The sequence below is a fragment of the Conger conger genome, chromosome 4 (assembly GCF_963514075.1).
Source record: "Conger conger chromosome 4, fConCon1.1, whole genome shotgun sequence".
Taxonomy (NCBI): domain Eukaryota; kingdom Metazoa; phylum Chordata; class Actinopteri; order Anguilliformes; family Congridae; genus Conger; species Conger conger.
In genome coordinates this window covers 68,697,526-68,717,534 of record NC_083763.1, presented here as the reverse complement: position 1 = coordinate 68,717,534, position 20,009 = coordinate 68,697,526, and the positions used below count along the sequence as shown (strand labels likewise).

Sequence of the window (20,009 nt, the reverse complement as noted above, 5' to 3'; positions counted from 1 at the left end):
TTTAGATTCAAATCCAAAACTGTGGTTTATTGATCTAGCCTGGTGAAATTAAGCCAACCAAGAAGACCACCTTTTGAGAGTATTCCATAGGTTCCAATACACCAGACAAGCTCCAAATAGGAAAGTATTTGAATCCAAAACAGTCATGTATTTGACCCAGATCTGATTCCAACGAAGCCGGTAGCAGCCCTGGTGAAATGAAGGGTAAAAACACAGGTTTCTCCCGTGTCATTGGACCGCAGCAGCTGAAAGGCACGGGGACGGTCTCTCCTGGGAGTTTGGTCTGGAGAGCGAGGGTGTGAATCGACAGTGTGAGTGAGAGTCGCACGCCCATCAGATCTATTCTAATCCCATTTCGGGAGGACGGCGAGAGAGCGCAGGGGTTGGGTTACGGCCCGGGGGGGGTGATAATGCGCTTCGATCCGCCTCATTCGAACCCGCTCCCTGGCTAACGGGGCCAGACGGGCCTGAGAGGGGGGGGAGGGGGGGGGCAGGACTGGGGTCTCTGGGAGGGCAGAGTGGCACAGGACGAGAGAGGGAGGCATAAGAGAGTTAGAGAAAGAGAAGGAGAAGAATTAAGGGAGCACTGATGTGATTAAAAGGACGCTGGGAAGCTCTGACTTTGCACTCTGTCCGCTCTAAACTCCCGGTAATGACATTCTGAAGTTTGTCTGTTAAACAGCCCCAGCCCCGGGTGTGAGTCATCCACTCAGCTCCTGAGGTTTTAGATTCTGTTTCTCCTCCAACGACTTTACAGGTTTTTTGAAAAAACATTACTTATGTTACAATAAAATATCAGATCAAATCTACTGTTTCTATCTATGGTCCATATTCATTCAGGAGTCTGCACACGTATATGGGATTGGTGATCTCCTGCATCTTGGGATGGCCAACATCAGGCATGTCTGTGTGTTTGTGCGTGTGGATGTGTATGTGCGTGCATACGTGTGTGAATGTGATGTGTGTCTGTGTTTGTGCGAGTGTTTATGTGTGTGTGCGTGTGAGAGAGTGTCTGTGTGTGTTTGAGTGCATATCAGGTCCATGGTTCATGTCGTGCCTGAGGCTAGCTAAGACCTCTGCTTTTACAGAGTAGCTGGGTTAAAACTAGGCCTTCCTCTGTCTCTGTCCTTAAACCACTATTCCCCTGCTACAGGGGCCTTTGGCTACATCACATTAAATATTATATCCTACTTTTTTTTCTTTTGTTTTTACCTTAGGAGGTGTCCTTATATAGGTCAACGTGCATTGCTTAACAGGCAGATATTAATCATTTAAATAGGTTATATACCGGAAGGCCCCCCCTCCTGTTCTTACAGAAGTTCTGTGTCTCACAAGTCCCAAAATGCAGTACTTTGCCCGAGGATTCAAACCCATAGCCTCTCTGCACATTTTCAACTTACTTGGCTTACTTAGACATAAGCTAACATTATGCATCTCAATCTGAGGGAACTCATAGAGCCTCACAGTCAGGGAAAAAGGGTTTACCTGCAGGCTTGTGTCTGTAGTCCGGTCGGATGCTGTTTTCATACAGTACACACACACTACCTGTCATCGGACAAACAGCCGCTTTCCCAGGGGACTCAGCGGTGACAGTGGTCCCTGTGTGGATGCAGCGGTTATTGTGTGGAGGAAATGTACTCCTGCCCTAATCTGAGCCTGCGGACAGGTTGGTGAGAAACCTGGTACGATCCCACATAATGGGCTGCTCGCTGGTTTCACATGCTCTGGGTCCTCAGGTCCTTTGTTAGGACAAGCTATTGTTATCAGTTTATAGTTACAGTGAGACTTAGTGCTGGTATCCTATGTCAGGCCTACATGCTAGCTCACTGTGCTAAGCCTGGTGTTAGCAGCGATTCTACGGTTGACTCTTGGGCTGGCACTGCGTTTCTGGGTGTTTTTAAATGGATGCAGCTCACATCGTTCCCCTGCCTACAGCTCGGAAAGAGGGGGGAGGAGTTGCATCCCCTGTGGCCCTGTTCACTGTTCAAGGCAGTGTGTCCAAAAATGCCAGGTTACCAGATTGTATCAGAGGAAAGTTCAGTGTTAATATGTATGGGTCAATAGTCGATGGGGGATTTTAACAGAAGGCACAGAGGGTATGGCAATCCTGGCTCCACCCCCTTGATTGGTGGTGACTGTAGTGACATAAATATTTATCTTGGTGCTGTAGTTGCTTACCTTATTGCTTACTAATGTATTTGCTATGTGTACTAGACTTGATATTCAAGGCTGTAGACATCTGATTCGTTTTGTGAATTGTACCTTATCGGACCCGTTCTGCAGTTGTTCTAATGACCGCTAATGTTACTGCACATCGCTGTGGATAAAAGCGCGCCGTAATGTAACTGAATAACCGTAGCGTAATGTCACACGGCGCCGTGTGTTTGTGTGTCCCCCTGCAGTTCACGGAGAGAGGGGCGGAGACTCCGTCGTGGGGAAGGAGCCCGGGTCGGACACGCCCCGCCGGACGCCCCCGCACGCCCCGCGGCCCAAGGACGCGGTCAAGGTCACAGGTCACGCTCCGGCGTTCGCCCCCGGCCTGACGCTGCCCGCCGTCTGCCTCCTGGCGGCGCTACACTGGCGCCCGCACTGATCCGGACCCCGTCGCGGCCCCGCCTCCTCCCTGCAGAGACCACGCCTTCGGAGCTCAGCTCAGCGCGGGACTGGACGGAGAGAGAGGGGGGGGGGGGGGGCGGGGGGGATTGGAGGGGAGGGGAGGAGGGGTTTGGCATGGTGTAGCCAAACCTCCGGGATGGACTGGCCACGCCCAGGCTCGTGCACGCTCAACCTAACCTGCTGCTTCCGCTGGGCTGCTCATTGGCTAGGAAGTTGATGCCGCCTTTTGTATTCTGTTTTTTTTTACAGATTCTTCTTCAGAGGGATTAAGGTCACATTGCCTTCCTCTTCTCAAGCTGCTCATATTCCATTTTGTAAAAGGGTCTGCACCCCCCCCCCATCCCCCCCATCCCCCCAATCTCCCCCCATCCCCCCAACTGCCAAACTGGTGCAGATACTCCTCAGTCACTGTCCAGTCTTCCATCGTCACTCTGTGCCATGTCTGCTATCTATCTATCTATCTATCTATCTATCTATCTATCTATATAGCTATCTATCTCTGTGTATCTATCTATCTGTCTCTGTGTATCTATCTATTTGCCTACGTATCTATCTATCTGCCTATATATCTATCTATCTATCTCTCTGTGTCTTGTGTTTTTGTCTGTCTGTGTCTGTTTGTTTGTATCCTTTATACCTTTTTTGAGGCAAGCAGAATCTCTTGTACAGTTCTTTATCTTGTACACTAGTAGGCCGAGAGTGAATCACAAAGCCCAGCCACTTTGGTCTCCCTCCTTTTTTCACTTTAAGTGTTTAAACACTTTTCTTCTTCTAATTTTGGCATAAACCCTAAACACACCCTGGTACAGGGAAGCACCCAAGACCGTGCGTGCAGTCTGTTAGGCTAGCGCTGAACTTCCGCAGGATGCAATCAGGCACTTCTCTCAACGCAAAGCACTCTGCCCTCAGGGACCAGCCTCACCAACCAGCCCAACCGACAACCACAGCCCATCGCTCTTCCACAACAGTACCTGCAGTGTTAAAGAAGGGACAATACATGGAGAGAGAGAGTGAGTGAGTGGGAGACAGAGAGAGAGAGACAGAGAGTATGCGAGTGAGTGAGAGACAGAGTGAGAGAGAGACAGAGTGACAGAATGAATGAGAGACAGAGTGTGCGAGAGACAGAGTGAGAGTGAGTGAGAGACTGTAAGAGAAAGAGACAGAGTGAGTGAGAGACACACAGAGTTAGAGAGAGACAGAGAGAGTGCGAGTGAGTGAGAGAGAGAGAGAGACAGAGTGAGTGGGAGAGAGAGAGACAGAGTGAGTGAGTGGGAGAGAGAGACAGAGTGAGTGAGTGGGAGAGAGAGAGACAGAGTGAGTGAGAGTGAGTGAGAGAGAGAGACAGAGTGAGTGAGAGAGGCAGAGTGAGAGACAGTGAAAGAGAGACAGAGTGAGTGAGAGTGAGTGGGAGAGAGAGACAGAGTGAGTGAGAGTGAGTGAGAGAGAGAGACAGAGTGAGTGAGAGTGAGTGACAGAGTGAGAGTGAGTGAGAGACAGTGAGAGTAAGTGAGAGAGAGACAGAGTGAGTGAGAGGCAGTGAGAGAGAGAGAGTAAGAGAGACAGAGTGAGTGAGAGTGAGTGAGAGAGAGAGACAGAGTGAGTGAGTGAGTGACAGAGTGAGAGTGAGTGAGAGACAGTGAGAGTAAGTGAGAGAGAGACAGAGTGAGTGAGAGGCAGTGAGAGAGAGAGAGTAAGAGAGACAGAGTGAGTGAGAGTGAGTGAGAGAGAGAGACAGAGTGAGTGAGTGAGTGACAGAGTGAGAGTGAGTGAGAGACAGTGAGAGTAAGTGAGAGACAGAGTGAGTGAGAGACAGTGAGAGAGAGAGAGAGAGAGAGAGAGAGTAAGAGAGAGCTACAGGGTTAATTCTGCTTAGCAGTGTGGTCCACGGCTGTCTGGGTGCCGGGCTTCAGATTGGGCCACGCTCTGTCCACACCATCAGTAATGCGGTAAATAGAAAGGGAAGTGCTTTTATGCTTATGCTACAGAAGTGCTGCTGTTTCAGGCAGTAATAAAAAGCTCATCTTGGACAGAGGCAGTGTAGCAGCTTCTTATTCGAGGCTGGCGTACCGTTCCCCGCACGGGGAAACCGGTGGGCGAGAGCCTTGTTATGAAGCCGAATATACAGAGAATGAAAACCAATAAAGCAATAATGTTTTCACTTTTCAAACCGCCTCTGCAGATTAACATGCTCTCTTTGACTCCTTCGCTCCGTTTAGTTTCTGTTTGAGCCATTTTGGCTCTGGGGTGGTGAGTTGTGACAGACATGGGGAGGCCAGCGCATTCTGCGACGCAGAAAGAGAAACTGAAGGCTCAGTGTTTGAGGGGCTGGTGGTAGTGGAGTTTCCCCAACATCGTTCCTGAGCCTTCCTCTCTCACTCTGAGGCCCATCCATGTCTTTGCTCATCTCCACCAATCCCCAGAGATCCTATATCCAATCTGGCCAATCAGAAGCAACCAGCTGCACAGTGTCACGGCCCCCAGTGGTTTTATCTGAGGTGTGAAATTTCAAAAAACAGGAATAAATAACAATTTAAAAAATAACTAATTTTTTTTTTCGAGAATTTTCCATTTCTTGTGCTTGAGATCCAGTTGCCATTTTAATCATGAAAGGAGTGAGGATACATTTTGTGCTTCCTTAAGACAAGTGTATGGGCCCATCTGCCCTATTACAGAACATCCCAGCTCACATGTAAAGTTCTCTTAATGGTGCTAGCTCTTCACTAGCAGCCGGGCTCCACACACTCTCCTTAGCCCTATACTCAGCACACTGCCGTCTCTAACTCGGATATCTGTGCCCCTTGGCATGCCATGTCTGGGACAAATATTTGAGTATTTTTGCATCGTACAGGACAGTGCATTTCTTATATTACTATAACCATGATCTCTTCTGTCTGTGGCCATAACTCTCGTGTGTGTGTATACAGTATATGTGTGTGCTGTGTGCATACGTCTTTACGTATGTATGTTTGTCTATCACCATAATGTTGTCAGTGCTGTACCGAATAATGTGTTCATTATTAATAACTGTGGCCTGTACAGCACCAGGAATTTAAACCTTAGCGGATGAATGCAAATAAATATATTTATATATACATAAAAGTGTAGGATATCTTGGGTTTGTCCAGCGGCTGTTGTAAGCTCTCAATTAGTTTTATTTTTGTCGGGTTTTTACAGAGCTTCTGATTTCTTTGAGGGGGGAGACGGAAGTCTTCCTGTCTGTGCAAAGATTTATTCTGTCTCATTTTCTGTTTGTTCAAGCCAACATCCTTAATTAATACGCATCAAATGCACAAAGAACACTTCTATAGCATGTGTATAAAATGTATATATTTTATGTCACTCACTGTGTTTGTTTCCTTTTTAATATAATATGTATGTGTGTGTTAAAGTGTAATGGTAAGGCTTTTTAAAGGCATGCTGTATATTTCTCCAGTTATTCTCCTTGTTTGGGCACCCACACACGTTTTGGATCTCCTCATCTCTTACGTGCTTATCCTCAGTATAGCGTTACATTTAGGAGACGCTCTTATCCAGAGATACTCTCACATAGTGTCCGTTTATTGTCGCCAGTGTCCGACCTGGGAATTGAACCTGTGTTCTTTCAGTTGCATGGGAGGCTCCTGAAGCAGTGCACTACACTGCCACTCTGTCCCTCAGTGGGGTTTCTTCACATGTGGCTTCCTTCCCGACCAACTTGGGGCATTCTCACGTCTCCACGGCAACATGCCAGCGTTGCGACATTGCTGGAACGTTTTTGGAAACGTTGCGGGAATGTCCCACCCGGGATGCAGAACTGCCAGTGGCGTGCTGATGACCCTCCTGGGTCCTGGCCTTTCCCAATTTCCTGCTTTGTCAGGTAATAGAATGGTCTCTTTGGTGGGAGGAGCTTTTCCTGGGAATGCTGCTGGTTTTCTTCCGGCCGGAACAAACCGGCAGAATACCACTTATTCCCCCTCTCCTCGCTCAAACCGAAATGTGTTTTTATTCTCACAAACGCCTGAGGCAAAAGCATAGCTTCAAGAGCACAGCACTTGTACCTTAGTGCCAAAGTATTAATCTAAAGCCTTTTTGTTATTTACCCTCTGAGAGACAGCTCGTATTGTGGTTGAGATGACCTTGAACAGGGTGAACAATGAATTTGGAAAGCAGGAGAGGAGAAATGTGATTGTGATTCTTCTGTTTGGGTTGCATTGTGATTTTTCACTGCTTTTGCTTTGACATAGGCCAAGGTAAGATGTCCACACGTTCAGTGCAGTTTCACCTGCAGTCAGTAATGAAGAGGAGCTGTGGTGTATCGCTCATTATCCACTTGCATTAGCACCTGTGCAAAAATGCCCCAAAGAATGATGGGAATCCCTTTACTAAACAATAAGGTCTATTTTTTTTTTTTAATAACAATGTCCATTGTTCATATTTCCCACAGTTTTTAGAATTACTCATGAAATAAAGAGAAGCTTTGAAATAAGAAACCGGCTTGTGATGTGGCTTAAATGCAAGGGAATATTGTCTGGAATGCTGACTTTATGACACGGTTATGAGGGAGTGTATTTCTGGGACAGAGAACCATCACAAACATGTACAATTGAGGTCACTCTTCAAGGGAACTGTTTGTAGGAAAAGGAAATTGTGTGTGAGGGCGTTTTGTTGGGCTTTTAAATTCTGCTGGCAAACATACGTACACTAACTTCTCCATCCCTGGCATAGCCAACAAAACACCATTATAGAGTTTTACTTCTCTAAAGTCTCCAATGCAGAAGAAATGCCATTCAAATCCATGCATACATTATTATTATGATTCTTATTATGATTGTCAATGATCATGGCATCTGTTCCACAAATTAGACCCTGCCCATAACTGGAACATAGACTAAAGAAAAATGATCTGTTCCGGGTTTTACTCAGTGCACTTATCTGGCTAATCCTGCTTTGTGGAACAGGGCTCTGGTTAGATTCAGAGCATTTCACCACATTAAAACCTGGCTCTTCCCACCCTTAGAAAGCCTGACCCTTTCACATGCTGTCTGAAATACTGTAGGGCTGTACAGTAATATTTTGGGCCAAGGTTGTATTTACTACATATATTTAGTCTTTAATCTGCCCTTTAAATAAACGTGAGAAGGGTATGCTCGTCCGTGTACTCTAATCCTGCCTTTTTTTGGCCTCATTATCCATCTGTATTTTTGCATCACCTTTTTTCTCCTGAAACTGAATTATAATTTGGACTTGGCTGCCCGTCTCTGAGAAAATGGAACCGAAGCCGCGGCCGTATTGCCGGCGGGTTTTGTCGCGCGCAGAAGTGACACGGGCAGCGCGGTCCAGTTCGCGCTAACCAGGTCTATAAATAAGCCTCCCTCTCAGTATCGCCTCAGCATTCATGACACCCCACAGCCTTAGCCCAGGCATCGCTAACACAGCCCACGCTGCTGTGACCTTTCCCTCAAAGCCGACCAAACAATCCCCTCGTTCCCTCCTGCGCGAAGGCCGCTGGAAGAGCGACCGCGTGGTAAAAAAAAAATGGGGCGGAGGGAAGGTGAGAAAGGAGAGAGAAAGAAACCCCCGGCGTAATTGCAGCCAGACCTCGGCGGGGAGCTGACAAAATGGCCGCCCGGCCTGGCTTCGCTCGCGGCCCCGTTGTTAGCGTAGCGCCGGTAATTATGATTCATTCATCGAGACGCATTCACCGCGGCGCTAATGCTAATCCTCCGGCTGCCAGCGGCCTCCGCTCCCCGGCCCCAGCGCACCATTAGCATAATGGCATTCCCGCCACGTCGGCGGGGCCCGCGAGGGCTGTCACTCACCGCCGCGGCTCTGTGGGTTCGGCGCGCTCGGCGGGAACCCCGCCCGGATACCGGAGGGAAGGATATTCCGTGTCTTGGATTAACACGCGTCGCTCCGCTCTTTACCAATGCCGGGACTGTTGATGCTGATGCATTATCATGTTCTGCCAAGGTTGGGAGTGGAATGGAAGAGAAAAAAACACTCCCATCAGGAGACAGGGTCAAAGGTCGTAGGCTCCAGGAAATGCATGAGGACTCTTGGATGTGACCTCATGTTTCCCATGCTGTGAGGATGGCCCTGACTCTCCCTCGGAGAGCTCTCTCACGCTCAGCACCACGGTGTCTCCAGGCGACGTTGGCCTTCTCCCCTGGTGTCATTGACGTCTTCATTGCCTATTTTAACCCGTCTCAGCAAGGTCAGAGCCTGACTCAGCCCATCTCAGGGATCAGTTAACCCTTTAAGGTGAAAGATCACTAGTATGTGATTACAATGTTCTTAACTGAACATTCTAACACCGATGTCACAATCACTACTGGTCATTTGAATCAATGGAGTTCTAGAACACTGACTATGAAAAATATTCCAAAAAATCTACTCTTATGCAGAGGGATACACACAAGCCCACGGAAGCCTCGAAAATCATGTTCCGGCCCATGACAGCAGGAGCTGTGATGTCACAGTGTGATCTAAGACAAGTAATCTCACAAGAAGCATGCTGCAATGTGATCAACGCGAGGTTCAGCCTGTCACAGCTGAAGCAGATTTACATGTGGTCTATTGCTGTTGGATCAGTGTAAGGTGCAGCGCATTACAGCTGGATTGGTGTATTTACAGTCTGATAGAGCCGTCCACAGCAGGAACAGGTCATGATGCATCCAATCAGAGTTGGATTAGTGTAAGATGCAGCCAATCACTGCAGAGACAGCGTGAGATACTGCTTATCACAGCTGGATCCGCGCATTTACAGTGTGCTTCAGTGGGATTCAGCCTATCACAGCAGGAACAGTTCGTCATGCATCCAATCGCAATTGGATTAGTGTAGGATGCAGCCTATCACAGCTGGACCAGTGTCCAGCAGCCCATCACAGTAAGGTCAGCGTGAAGCGGCTTATCACAACAGGGTCAGTGTGAAAGTCAGGCACTGGCTGAGGTGTACGATTGTACCCCCCTAGTGCACCCCCCACCTGCCCCCAAAACCCCTGAATGCAGGACTGTCTCCACCCTTCACTGAATGGAATACGACACTTTAAGGGTAGAGTACAGGAATTGCAATGAAATAATGACATTAGTTTACGTACAAATACATTAATTAAGCATGAAATTCAATTCAAGTTAATGTCTTTGTTAACTACTCACTAATGTATTAGTTACAGATGTACAGACGCATGTCTGCATGTGTCGTACCGGGGCACACAGACTGTATTAAATGTGTGTTCATAAGGACGATAAAGAAGCTACTCCGCTGTCCTCAGGGCGAGCAGTCAGGCAGGATGGTGCCCAGGGGGAGGGAGAGGGAGGCCTGCCGTCAGTGCGCTGGGGTTCCCGCAGCGTGGAGCCCAGGGCTCCAGTGCGCCGGCCACACACGCTCCAGACCGTCCAGACGCACACGCAGCGTTTTCCCTCGCGGAACGCGAGCTAATTCAAGCGTGGCTGCTGCCATTTTCAAACTGCTGATTTGGGGCCAGTTTTTAAAAATAACCCCCCCCACCCCGCCAAAAAAATTCTGCTGGGACAGGGACCCTGATGGAGGGCCAGCCCCCACCCCCCCCTCTCTGGATGGGCCCCAGGCTGTTGGCACATTACAGTGTTTATTGTTACACTTGTTGCTCCCCAGTGCTGAGTACTTAGCACCTTGCACATTGCAGAACACTGTAAAAAGTGACTGGCTTAACAAGCGTTTTAATCTTGGGTTTTTTTTCCCCTCTCACGTAGAAGATATGAGCTTGTTATAAGTGCATGTTCACTTGACAAGTGAACTTTTTGTATTCCATGGGCAAATATTGAAATGGCTCACCTCATTGGCAATATTTTGTCTTATTCAGAAAAACAGCAAACAAAATAAGTAAAAATATAAGACTGAAATACTTGTTGTTGTGTTATTTCTGAAAAAGACACCAGTTCTGTCCCGTGGGCTCTCATTGGCTCGGTGCTCCAGCCACTGATGCACTGAAGCCCAGGGCTGAGCCTGGAGCTGAGGCCTTCCTGTGGGGGCTCCGGGCCCCGTGGCTCAGTGGGGCCCCAGGCCCTCCTCTCCCCTCTCCTCAGGCCGGCTCCAGGCTCACACTCCTCTCCATGAGCTGGACTGCCCGGCCCTGTCCCAGCCCCTGGCCCGGCTCCATGGAGACAGACATGGGGGAGAACCTGAGTGTGCCTGTGCCTGTGTGTGTGAGTGTGTATGTATGCGTGGGTGTGTGTGTGTGTGTGTCTGCATACGTATGTGTGTGCATGTGTGCATAAGTGTGTGAGAGTGTGTGTGTATGCATGTGTGTGTGTCTGCATATGTATGTGTGTGCATGTGTGCATGCGTGTGTGAGAGTGTGTGTGTATGTGTGTGTGCGTGGGTGTGTGAGAGTGTGTGTATGCGTGCGTGTGTGTGTCTGCATACATATCTGTGTGCATGTGTGCATGGGTGTGTGAGAGTGTGTGTGTGTGCGTGTGTGTCTGCATACGTGTGTGTGCATGTGTGCATAGAAGTGTGAATATGTCTATGTGTGTTTGTGTATTTATGTACATATGCTATGTATTTATCTCCTCTGTTGGCCCATGCTTCAGTGCAGAACTATTAATCAGCGTGTTTTTCCAACTTTGTCTTCGGGAACATTGGGCTGCCCCCCCCCCTCCCTGTTTGGGGTGTGAGTGATGGGGAGGCCTTCGCCCGCTCCTGCTCGCGGTGTGGGGGTCTGGCCGGGGATTTACAGCTCAAAGCCATCGACTGTTACAGGCTGCCAGGGACGCGTTGTTCTGGGAGAGCAGTGCTGTCAGAACCGCCCCGCTCCACTCCGCCACCAGCACCACGCCCCAGCCCCGCAGCAGGAGTTAAGCTGCAGATCATTTGTCGTAGCCGTTGCTTAGTAATTATTTTCCACAAATAGCAGAGATTCTTTGGTGGGGAGGGGGTGTCTATCAGCTGAGGGGGGGGGGTTGGTGTCAGTGCCCGGTTAGGATCGCACACATGGGCCAGATGCAGACTGTTGACGAGCAGACATGCTGATATGTTTAGCAAATAGCTTCCCGCTTGCGAACCGGAGAAGGTCTGTCTGGTTTAGTAGACCGGGGTTGGGGGGGGGTTTGGGGAAGGGGGGCACCCAACCTTCTGATCACCTGGAGGTAGCGGCTCCTGTTATGGCTTGAAATGCGTGAGTGAAACAGAAGGAAGACATTTCAGACTGAAGACTGCACAGGGATGCTTGGTGGCTGAACACCCCTCCCACACCCCCGCACTGGGAACACAGTCAGGCTAAACCGTGGGACTGTTCACCATTACCAGATACTTGCGTGCGTGCCGGTTCTTGGGGAAGGGCTGGATAGAGGATAGATCATCCCTCAGACTCATTCACACTCACGCACATTACTGCGCTATCTGGCAGGTTGGTCAGAAATTGTGGTGACAGGGAAGACAAATGAAACTCCATTTGTCAGGGTGAAGGAGCAATGCCCCGTTTCTCCTCGTAATGGTCAGAACGGGGCACCGCTGGCCCTGCTACGGGGCGGTTAGTGCCAGTGAAAGTGGGCCACACGGGTTACTAATGGTTACTGATGCGCCGTGCTGTGTGGAGGGACTGCAGTGGATCGCATGTGTTTTCCACATAACTCACCAGATTCATTTCCAACCTCGGCGATGGGGCAATCGAAAGGGCCGGGCAGCAGATGGAGAATGCAGAGGAACACACACACACACACACACTCACGCACATGCGTGCGCACACACACACACACACACCACACAGATACACCACACACATACACCCACATACACACACATACACACACACGCACACACACACACTCACGCATATGCGTGTGCACACACACACACACACCACACAGATAAACCACACACATACACCCACATACACATACACACACACGCACACGCACACACACAGACCACACACTCCACACGCACAGCACATCACACCCACACACACGCACACACACACACTCCACACGCACACACACACACACACGCACAGTTTAGCTCCACGGCTAGCAGACAGCACCATGTCTAACACGGAGCAGCGTCTCCCTGCGAGGGGTTAGCCCGGCCCTGTGTGAGGACGACAGCGCAGGGTGCAGTAATACAGCGGAGCCCCTCGGAGCAATAACACCGAAGCCTCTCGGAATGCAGCAGTTATGCTCTTTTTATTAAACGAAAACACAAGCGGCACGATAGACCCAACCCCGACAGTACTGCTGTGGGAGAGATCGCCATGGGGACGTGGGGAGGGCTGGGGTCAGGGCGACCGGGGGGGGCGTGGGAGAGCTAATGACCTGCCTCACCCTCCCTGAGCATACACACACATGCACGCACACACATAAGCACGTGCACACACACAAGCACACGTTCACACACGCACGCACAAGCACTCGTTCCTGCACACATACACACACACACACACACACACACACAAGCATGTGTTCACACACACACACACACACACACACACATATACTAGGTCTCTTCTGCTGACTTCCATCATGAATTATGGTTTAAGTAAGTATGAAAATATTGCGATCAACTAATATGCAAATATAGATGCAGAGTAGCTCCGGTCAGCTCAGAGTACTTGAAGGTCAAGCCGGAGGTAATGTGATATTAATTTTCATCTGAGGCAGAACTGTCAATCCACAATAAGAATATCATCGTCAGGGGGCTGCCCCCCCCCTCTGTTAAATGTAGCATTAACATTTGAATAGGAGTGTATAAGAGAGAGGCTGCCAATCAGGAAGTCTACTGTCTAAAAGTCACTCAGTCACTCATTCACTCTGTCACTCATCTAGCCATAGAAACGCTAAACTGAATTTCCCCTATTAGAGAACCTAGCAGGACTTATGGAAAATACCCCCTGAGTGCACCTGCTGAATGCTAATGCTGAAGCCAAAACATCCTTCCCAAGAAGCTCACAAGGTGTCCTTGAAGAAACACATCCTCTGGCTTCATTTTAAAAGACTTATTGATTCTGTGAGCGTGTTCACCTCCTGTATAGTCAGGTCAACATTTTCTTTCCACCAATTTTTCCATTGCTCTGAAATAACCGCATCTGAAAATTTCCTCTTTCTGAAAACCTTTTTTTTTTCTGGGCTCTTTCACACGCGGATAATGCTACATCGCACCAGAGAGACTTTTACACGGTGAGTGCCTTTGCCCAAGGTTGAACTGACGGATGTATTTGTTTTGTTGAAATTAAACGCTTCCCTTAAACTCAGAAAGAGGGCCCACCTTTGCAGGCCCAACGGGCCTTACACTGAGTGAAACTCTGAATGCCGAATTTTAGACTAAATCGAGTTTCCGACCTGGACCCCACCCCTCTCTCCATTACTCTGTCACCAGAACTGCCGTAAACCAGAAAACTGGCGTCCTGGAGGATCACTCAAGTTCCCGAACATCCAGAAACGACACCTGCGATTTCCACCAGGCCGGCAATGTCGATATCCCTTTAATTAAAAACTAAACATTACCAGCCACAACAGCATTGTGACAGGGCGACATTGCCTCAGGCGGTAAGAGCGGTCGTCTGGCAGTCGGAGGGATCCCGGTTCGATCCCCCGCCCGGCCTGTGTCACAGTGTCCCTGAGCAAGACACCTGACCCCAAAATGCTCCTGATGGGCTGGTTGGTGCCTTGCATGGCCGCCAATCACCATTGGTGTGTGAGTGCGTGTATGAATGGGTGAATGATAAGCAGCAATTGTACAGCGCTCTGGATAAAGGCGCGATATAAATGCCAGCCATTTATTACATTGGGGTATTTAAATGAGCAATTGTGTAAAGAAACAATAGGAGGGAACCATAGAACTACAACAAGCAATAGTACACCGATTGTAGCAGACTTTTTTCTTTTAACTCCTTGAAGAGTACTTTTACATAATTCTAAGCCAGTGTTCTAGAGCTCCATTGCTTTCCGTTACCAGCACTGATTGGTACATCAAGCTTAGTTTGTTCAGATAAGGACATTCTGACCTTTTACATATTTGTTAAAGCACTCATCAAATCAGATCAGAGCAGACTCAGCATACACCTGCACTGAGATGCACACTGTGACAGAGGGCTCTGTCCCTGGCTGCCGGCGGCACACTGCCAAACCCCCATAATCACAATGCTTCAGATTCAATTCTGAATGGAGATTCTCCATACAGAACTCAGTTTAGTCAAGGACTAGGCTTAATCTGTGTCACGAAACTGGCCCAATATGCTTCATCTCTGGGCAGTGGGGTCGTAGAGTGCTGCTTTTTCCTCTCCTAAAATCAATAAACAATCCTAAGGTTGCTCTCCCTTCTTTTTCTACCATTGTTCACCTCTTCAGTGCCTCATTTTTCTCCTGTTGCCTTTTATGTTACCATTTTAAAAAAACATCTATTTATGGTTTTCAGTGCTAACACACGCAGTGCCAATAGGGGTAGGGGTTGGGGAAAGGGGGTGGGGGCACGATAGGGGATCTGGTTAGAAAATGCAAAATATCAAGTTGAAAATACTTTTATTTTGTGCCACTGTAAGAATGATACCGCTGGTTTTATGAACCAACCAATACATACAGGGATACCCAGTTTCTCCCGGGTTGTGAGTGTGTCTGGTGTCCACCATTTACTCAGGCTCAATTAGCTAATTAGCCGTATCCATCAGTGTTGGTTCACTTGCAGACTTGGCCTCTGTAAAATGTTTCAAACAGGGAAATGAGAACAGTCTTCACTGGCCATTCAACGTGCACTGGCAAATGTTTGAAAGCTAAAGTTTTGGATACAAAAGTAAAAGATGTTGAGGTTAAACATGTGAATGAAAGAACTGCTTAGCAAATATGTAAATATGTGATTAGAATGGTTTTAAGCTGAGCACTCTAATGCTGGTAAACCAATCAGTAACGGTAATTGAAAGCGGCAGAGTTCTAGAACACTGACTAAGAATTATGAAAGAATCATTCCAAAAACCTATTATTCAAAGGGTAAAAATGAGTATTTCATGGGTAAAACCCTTTGGGTGGGCAGAACAGAAACTGGAGAAGAACTGGTGGGCAGAACTAAAACAGGGGAAAGTACAAAAATGGAGCTAGAAATGGAGATAGAAATAACTCATTTCCAGTCAATCTATGTTTTCTGTTGCACACTTCAGGGTGGTATTTTCACACCACATTTTTGCAAAGAGCAAAACATTTTATTGCCTTTTGAGATTTAGTCTATTACCCATATGAAAAAACAGGACTGAGAGAACTGAACTCTCCCCCAATGATGATTTCCCACAAAGCGTGACTTGGGAAAGGAATGCCACGGCTGGTGGGACGTTCCGCGTGGAAAACATTCACTGTATGCTCACCGCCTCAACAGCTCCGCTCCGGTCGAGATTCCAGCGCCCCGATATGATGTACGGTGCTCTCTACAAACGGCGATTTAACGACACACTTGTTACGGCGCAGACATTCTAAATCTTTGCCTCGGCGATGTTATGGCAATCCTTTCATTGTAATGAGCGGCAGGGCGTTTTCCTACAAGGGGGGAAAATGATTGACGTCGTGTTTTCCGCAAATAGATTTTTATTGCGGAGGTGTGACGAGAGCCGGCTGGATCTGTATTCCACACACGCATGCTATGCCTTTTAATGACCGCTTTTGCTTGCGTTACCATGGTCCCAGCTCGTAACTTTTCCAGCAAAATATGTCCATCAATTCTGTTCAGAGAATGAAGACTTAAAATACGCGGATCAATAAATGGCTTCAATCAAAGAGAGTATCAACTTAATTCCAACGAAATTTGTCAAAACTCTTTTAAACAGACTCCGCAGCACTCAACTTCAGTTCCTGAGTTTGAAACCTGCAGAATTTCACCAGGCAAAGTGTGTCCTGATCCTCATTTTTCCTACAACAATGCTTATGGAATTGGTAGACCTGAGAGAAGGCGTAATTGGCAGGTGAAGTGAGAGAAATTAAACGGGGAAGACGGTTGCATGGCGACGTGTATTTCAACCCGGTGAAATATGCCACTGTCCCTGTGAGGCTTTTTCATCCTGTTGCTGGATTGCCCTCACTTAGTTTGATTTCTGCTGCACTGCCTGATGACAGCTCTATGGTAGAAATCCATCAGTACTTACGATCCTGCCCACACATCTGCTGTAAAACATTTTACACTATTTCAGCATGAACACGTTGCTCCATCTGAACTGAGTTTTACACTCCCTTTGTTCTGGCAACCAGGGCTGTAAATTGCGATCGTGAACTGGGGGAAGGAGTGGGCCCAGGTTATAGGAGGGATGGGGCCAGAGACATACGTTGTGGTCACTATTTCAAACAGTAGTTGTAAGTCAAGAATGGGCCTTTTCGTGGGCCCTTTGCACGCAATTGGGGAGGCACCGCTGGCAACCAGACCATCTGTCAATGTTCAGTGTCAGGAGGGATACTCCTTACTTATCACACTAAAGTTGTGAGATATGACCAGAAGACATCCCCATCTCCAAAATTACAGGAAAAAAATGTCACAAGGAGTATTTATTTTTTTGTCAATGACAAGGTCAATGTCTCTCAGCCATTTTTTGCCTTTCCTAGTGTGTAGTTACTATAAGACTCCATGCTACCCATCTCAGCGCGTTAATGAAATCACTTTCAAATGCTACACAGCCCATGAGAGACATGTCTTTAATGAGAGGGTACAGAATATAGACCACACACTCTTAGAAATGGTTCTGAGTGGGTTCTTTGGCTTGATTCCATTGGGGAACACCTTTTGGTTCTTTATGAAACCCTCTGTCATAGGTGTAAAGTGTGGAAGCTTCCAGGCAAAGAACCATTTTTCCCAACAAAGAACACTTTAACTGGATAAGGTTCTTTTATGGAATCACAGGGATCCTGTGGGAAACATTTTTTTTAGTGCAGTGAGGACACATATTTCAATGGAAAGTACAGTAACTGGAGCGCAGGCAGCACAGACAGTTATGAATCAGTGGTTTTTAAGCTGCCAGGTCTCCTCCATCACACAGGAGAGGGCATGTTATCCCTCGTGTCAGACGGGCAGATTTAAGCGTGTTTGCACGTGTTTGAGTGAAAGTCCAAGTCGGGCAGCCACCTGTCAGCTGCGATCACTGACAGACGCCCCACTCTGCCCCCCTGACGCATTTTGGGTCCTGCCTCAGAACTGTCCTGTCTTCTCCTATAGACACTGAAAAGACAGCAGACACTGATCGCACCGTTTACACAGAGACGTACAGCTAGTGACTCGAGGCAAAGGCTGGGATGTTTATTAAAAAGATGGAGATAGTAGAAAGGAATGCAGAAAACATGGTTACACAGAGACCAGGGGAAATATTACCATTGCATTTTTTTCCGTCTATACTTCTGTGTCTTAGCTGTAGCTTGTGTCCACACTAATTCAAAAAAGGACAGACATTTTAGAATGAAACACCTGGCTGTAGTCTGTCTTTCACAAATTATTGCAGTCACTCTGTCACTCACTCACTCCACACACCCCAACACATATACACGCATGCTGATGCACAAAAATGCATACACTCATGCGTGCGCACACCCACACACCCATACTCTCTCTCTTTCTCCCTCTCTCTCACACACACACAAACACACACACTGTCACACTCTCTCTCTCTCACACACACACACACACACACACACACAAACGCGCATACACACATACACACTCACGCACCACACATAACAAGCAGCAGGCTTTCTTTGCCTTGCACGCACCCATAGCAGCAGAAGGTCAGTTTGCACAGTCAGACAGGGAAGGGCGAATGGGCAGTTGCTTGGCAGCTCTACAGAGTGGAATAGAAGCATCTTGGCATCAAAGGCACAGTGCAATTAAACAGACAGCAGACGCACTGAGTGAATCACGAGAGAGGGGCTTTCCCCTGTCACTTTCTGCTCCACTGATCTGCCCAGCACTGCGTCCTGTCAACACCCTACTGACACTTTCAAGATATGTGCTAGTGTGTGTGTGTGTGTGTGTGTGAGCAGTATGAGTGTGTGCAGTGTGTGTATGAGTGTGTATGTGCGTGTGTGTACAATATCAGTGTGTATGTGTGGGTGTGTGCGGGCAGCGTGGGTCCAGTATTTCTAATTCACCAAACTATGGTGGGCAGCCATGATTTCATTTGTCCCGCTACAGTTTCAGAATGAAACAGAAATACATTGTAAACGAAACCTCCCTCCTGCCCTCCATGCCGAGATGAGAGCAGGCTTCTGGTAGTCTACCGGCTAGTCTCTTTTAACCCCTGCAATGCTGCATTGGAGTGTGATTCCAAACGCTTTAAATAAACCAGTACAACAAGTGACGGCTTTCATTTTGATGCTTAAATGTGGGCTCAAGCAACTTAAAAGTTTATACAACTGCAGGAGGTTTATGACTGGATTGCTTACAAAAACACTGCATTCCGAACAGATCTAGACTCTTAATTTCTCTCTCAATGCACATCAGATTTTTACCAAAATGTATTTCTGTGGCGGGGGGGGGGGGCCCCCTCAAGGGTTGGCAGCCTCTGCACCTCAGTTACCTGACATCCTGTGGGAAATGCTGGTGTGTGTGTGTGCGTGCGCGTGTGTTTTCTGCGAGATCAGCACCTCCAGGAGCAGATGCATTATACAGAGGGGTTAACACACTCATACCCACAGTGCAGATAAAGTACATACGACTGACTGGCTCTCCCCAAGGGTTTTCACCGCAGCCTGATTAAGAGTGGTTGGTGGAGAGAGGCAGGGAGATTGGTAAAGTACTGTTTTTGTCAGACTCTAGAGTGCTGGCGCTGACAGAGTGTGTGTCTGTCAGTAAAATGCTGTTTACATGTCAGGATTTGGAATGATAGTTTGAGGGTTTTAGGACTGGCTTATTTAGAAGTGCAGGTACTCTCTGTACATAGACACCGCTATGTCCACTGTCTGGAGAAGTGCCACAGTATGCAACACACTATGGACATTACATCAGGGTATATGTGACAGTTTTTGTGTGTATATGTGCGTGTATGCATGTATGTGTGTGTTTGCTTGTGTGCATGAGTGTGTGTGTGTCCATGTGCACTCTAGATTCATAAAATAGCCAGCAATATATCATTAATTTGTACCTTTTTTGCTTGGAAAATATACTATTTTCTACCTAAAGGAAGCATTATTGTACATTCCGGGTACAATTGGGAAATATAATCCTTGACGAACAAAAATGTACAACCACTGTCCCTTTATTTCTGGGTGGTTGTATTTGTGTATGGGTGTGTATGCATGTGTGGGTGTGTGTTTGTAGGTGGGGGACGTCAGACATTAATCGGGACTTTTCTACACAACCCTGATATATCGTCTCACCTCGCTCTCCTCCACCCCTCCTTCCCCCTCTTTCCCTCCCTCCTTTCAGGCGGGAGTGCCTTTTCTGGTTGAATCCAATAAAAGTTTAAATAAGCCAGATGTAGGAAATG

General features: G+C 47.8%; 1 protein-coding gene across 2 annotated transcripts in view; it reads left to right on the top strand.

Moving 5' to 3' along the window:
• The window catches only part of gpc5b (glypican 5b), a 135,605-nt gene extending 132,938 nt beyond the window's left edge, over window positions 1-2,667 (top strand). For both annotated transcript variants that reach the window (XM_061240432.1, XM_061240431.1), the window contains one exon: window positions 2,403-2,667. In XM_061240432.1, coding sequence (XP_061096416.1) covers window positions 2,403-2,593 — 191 coding nt within the window. In that variant the 3' untranslated portion in view covers window positions 2,594-2,667. The remainder of the gene's footprint in view (window positions 1-2,402) is intronic.
• Window positions 2,668-20,009: the final 17,342 nt, after the last annotated feature.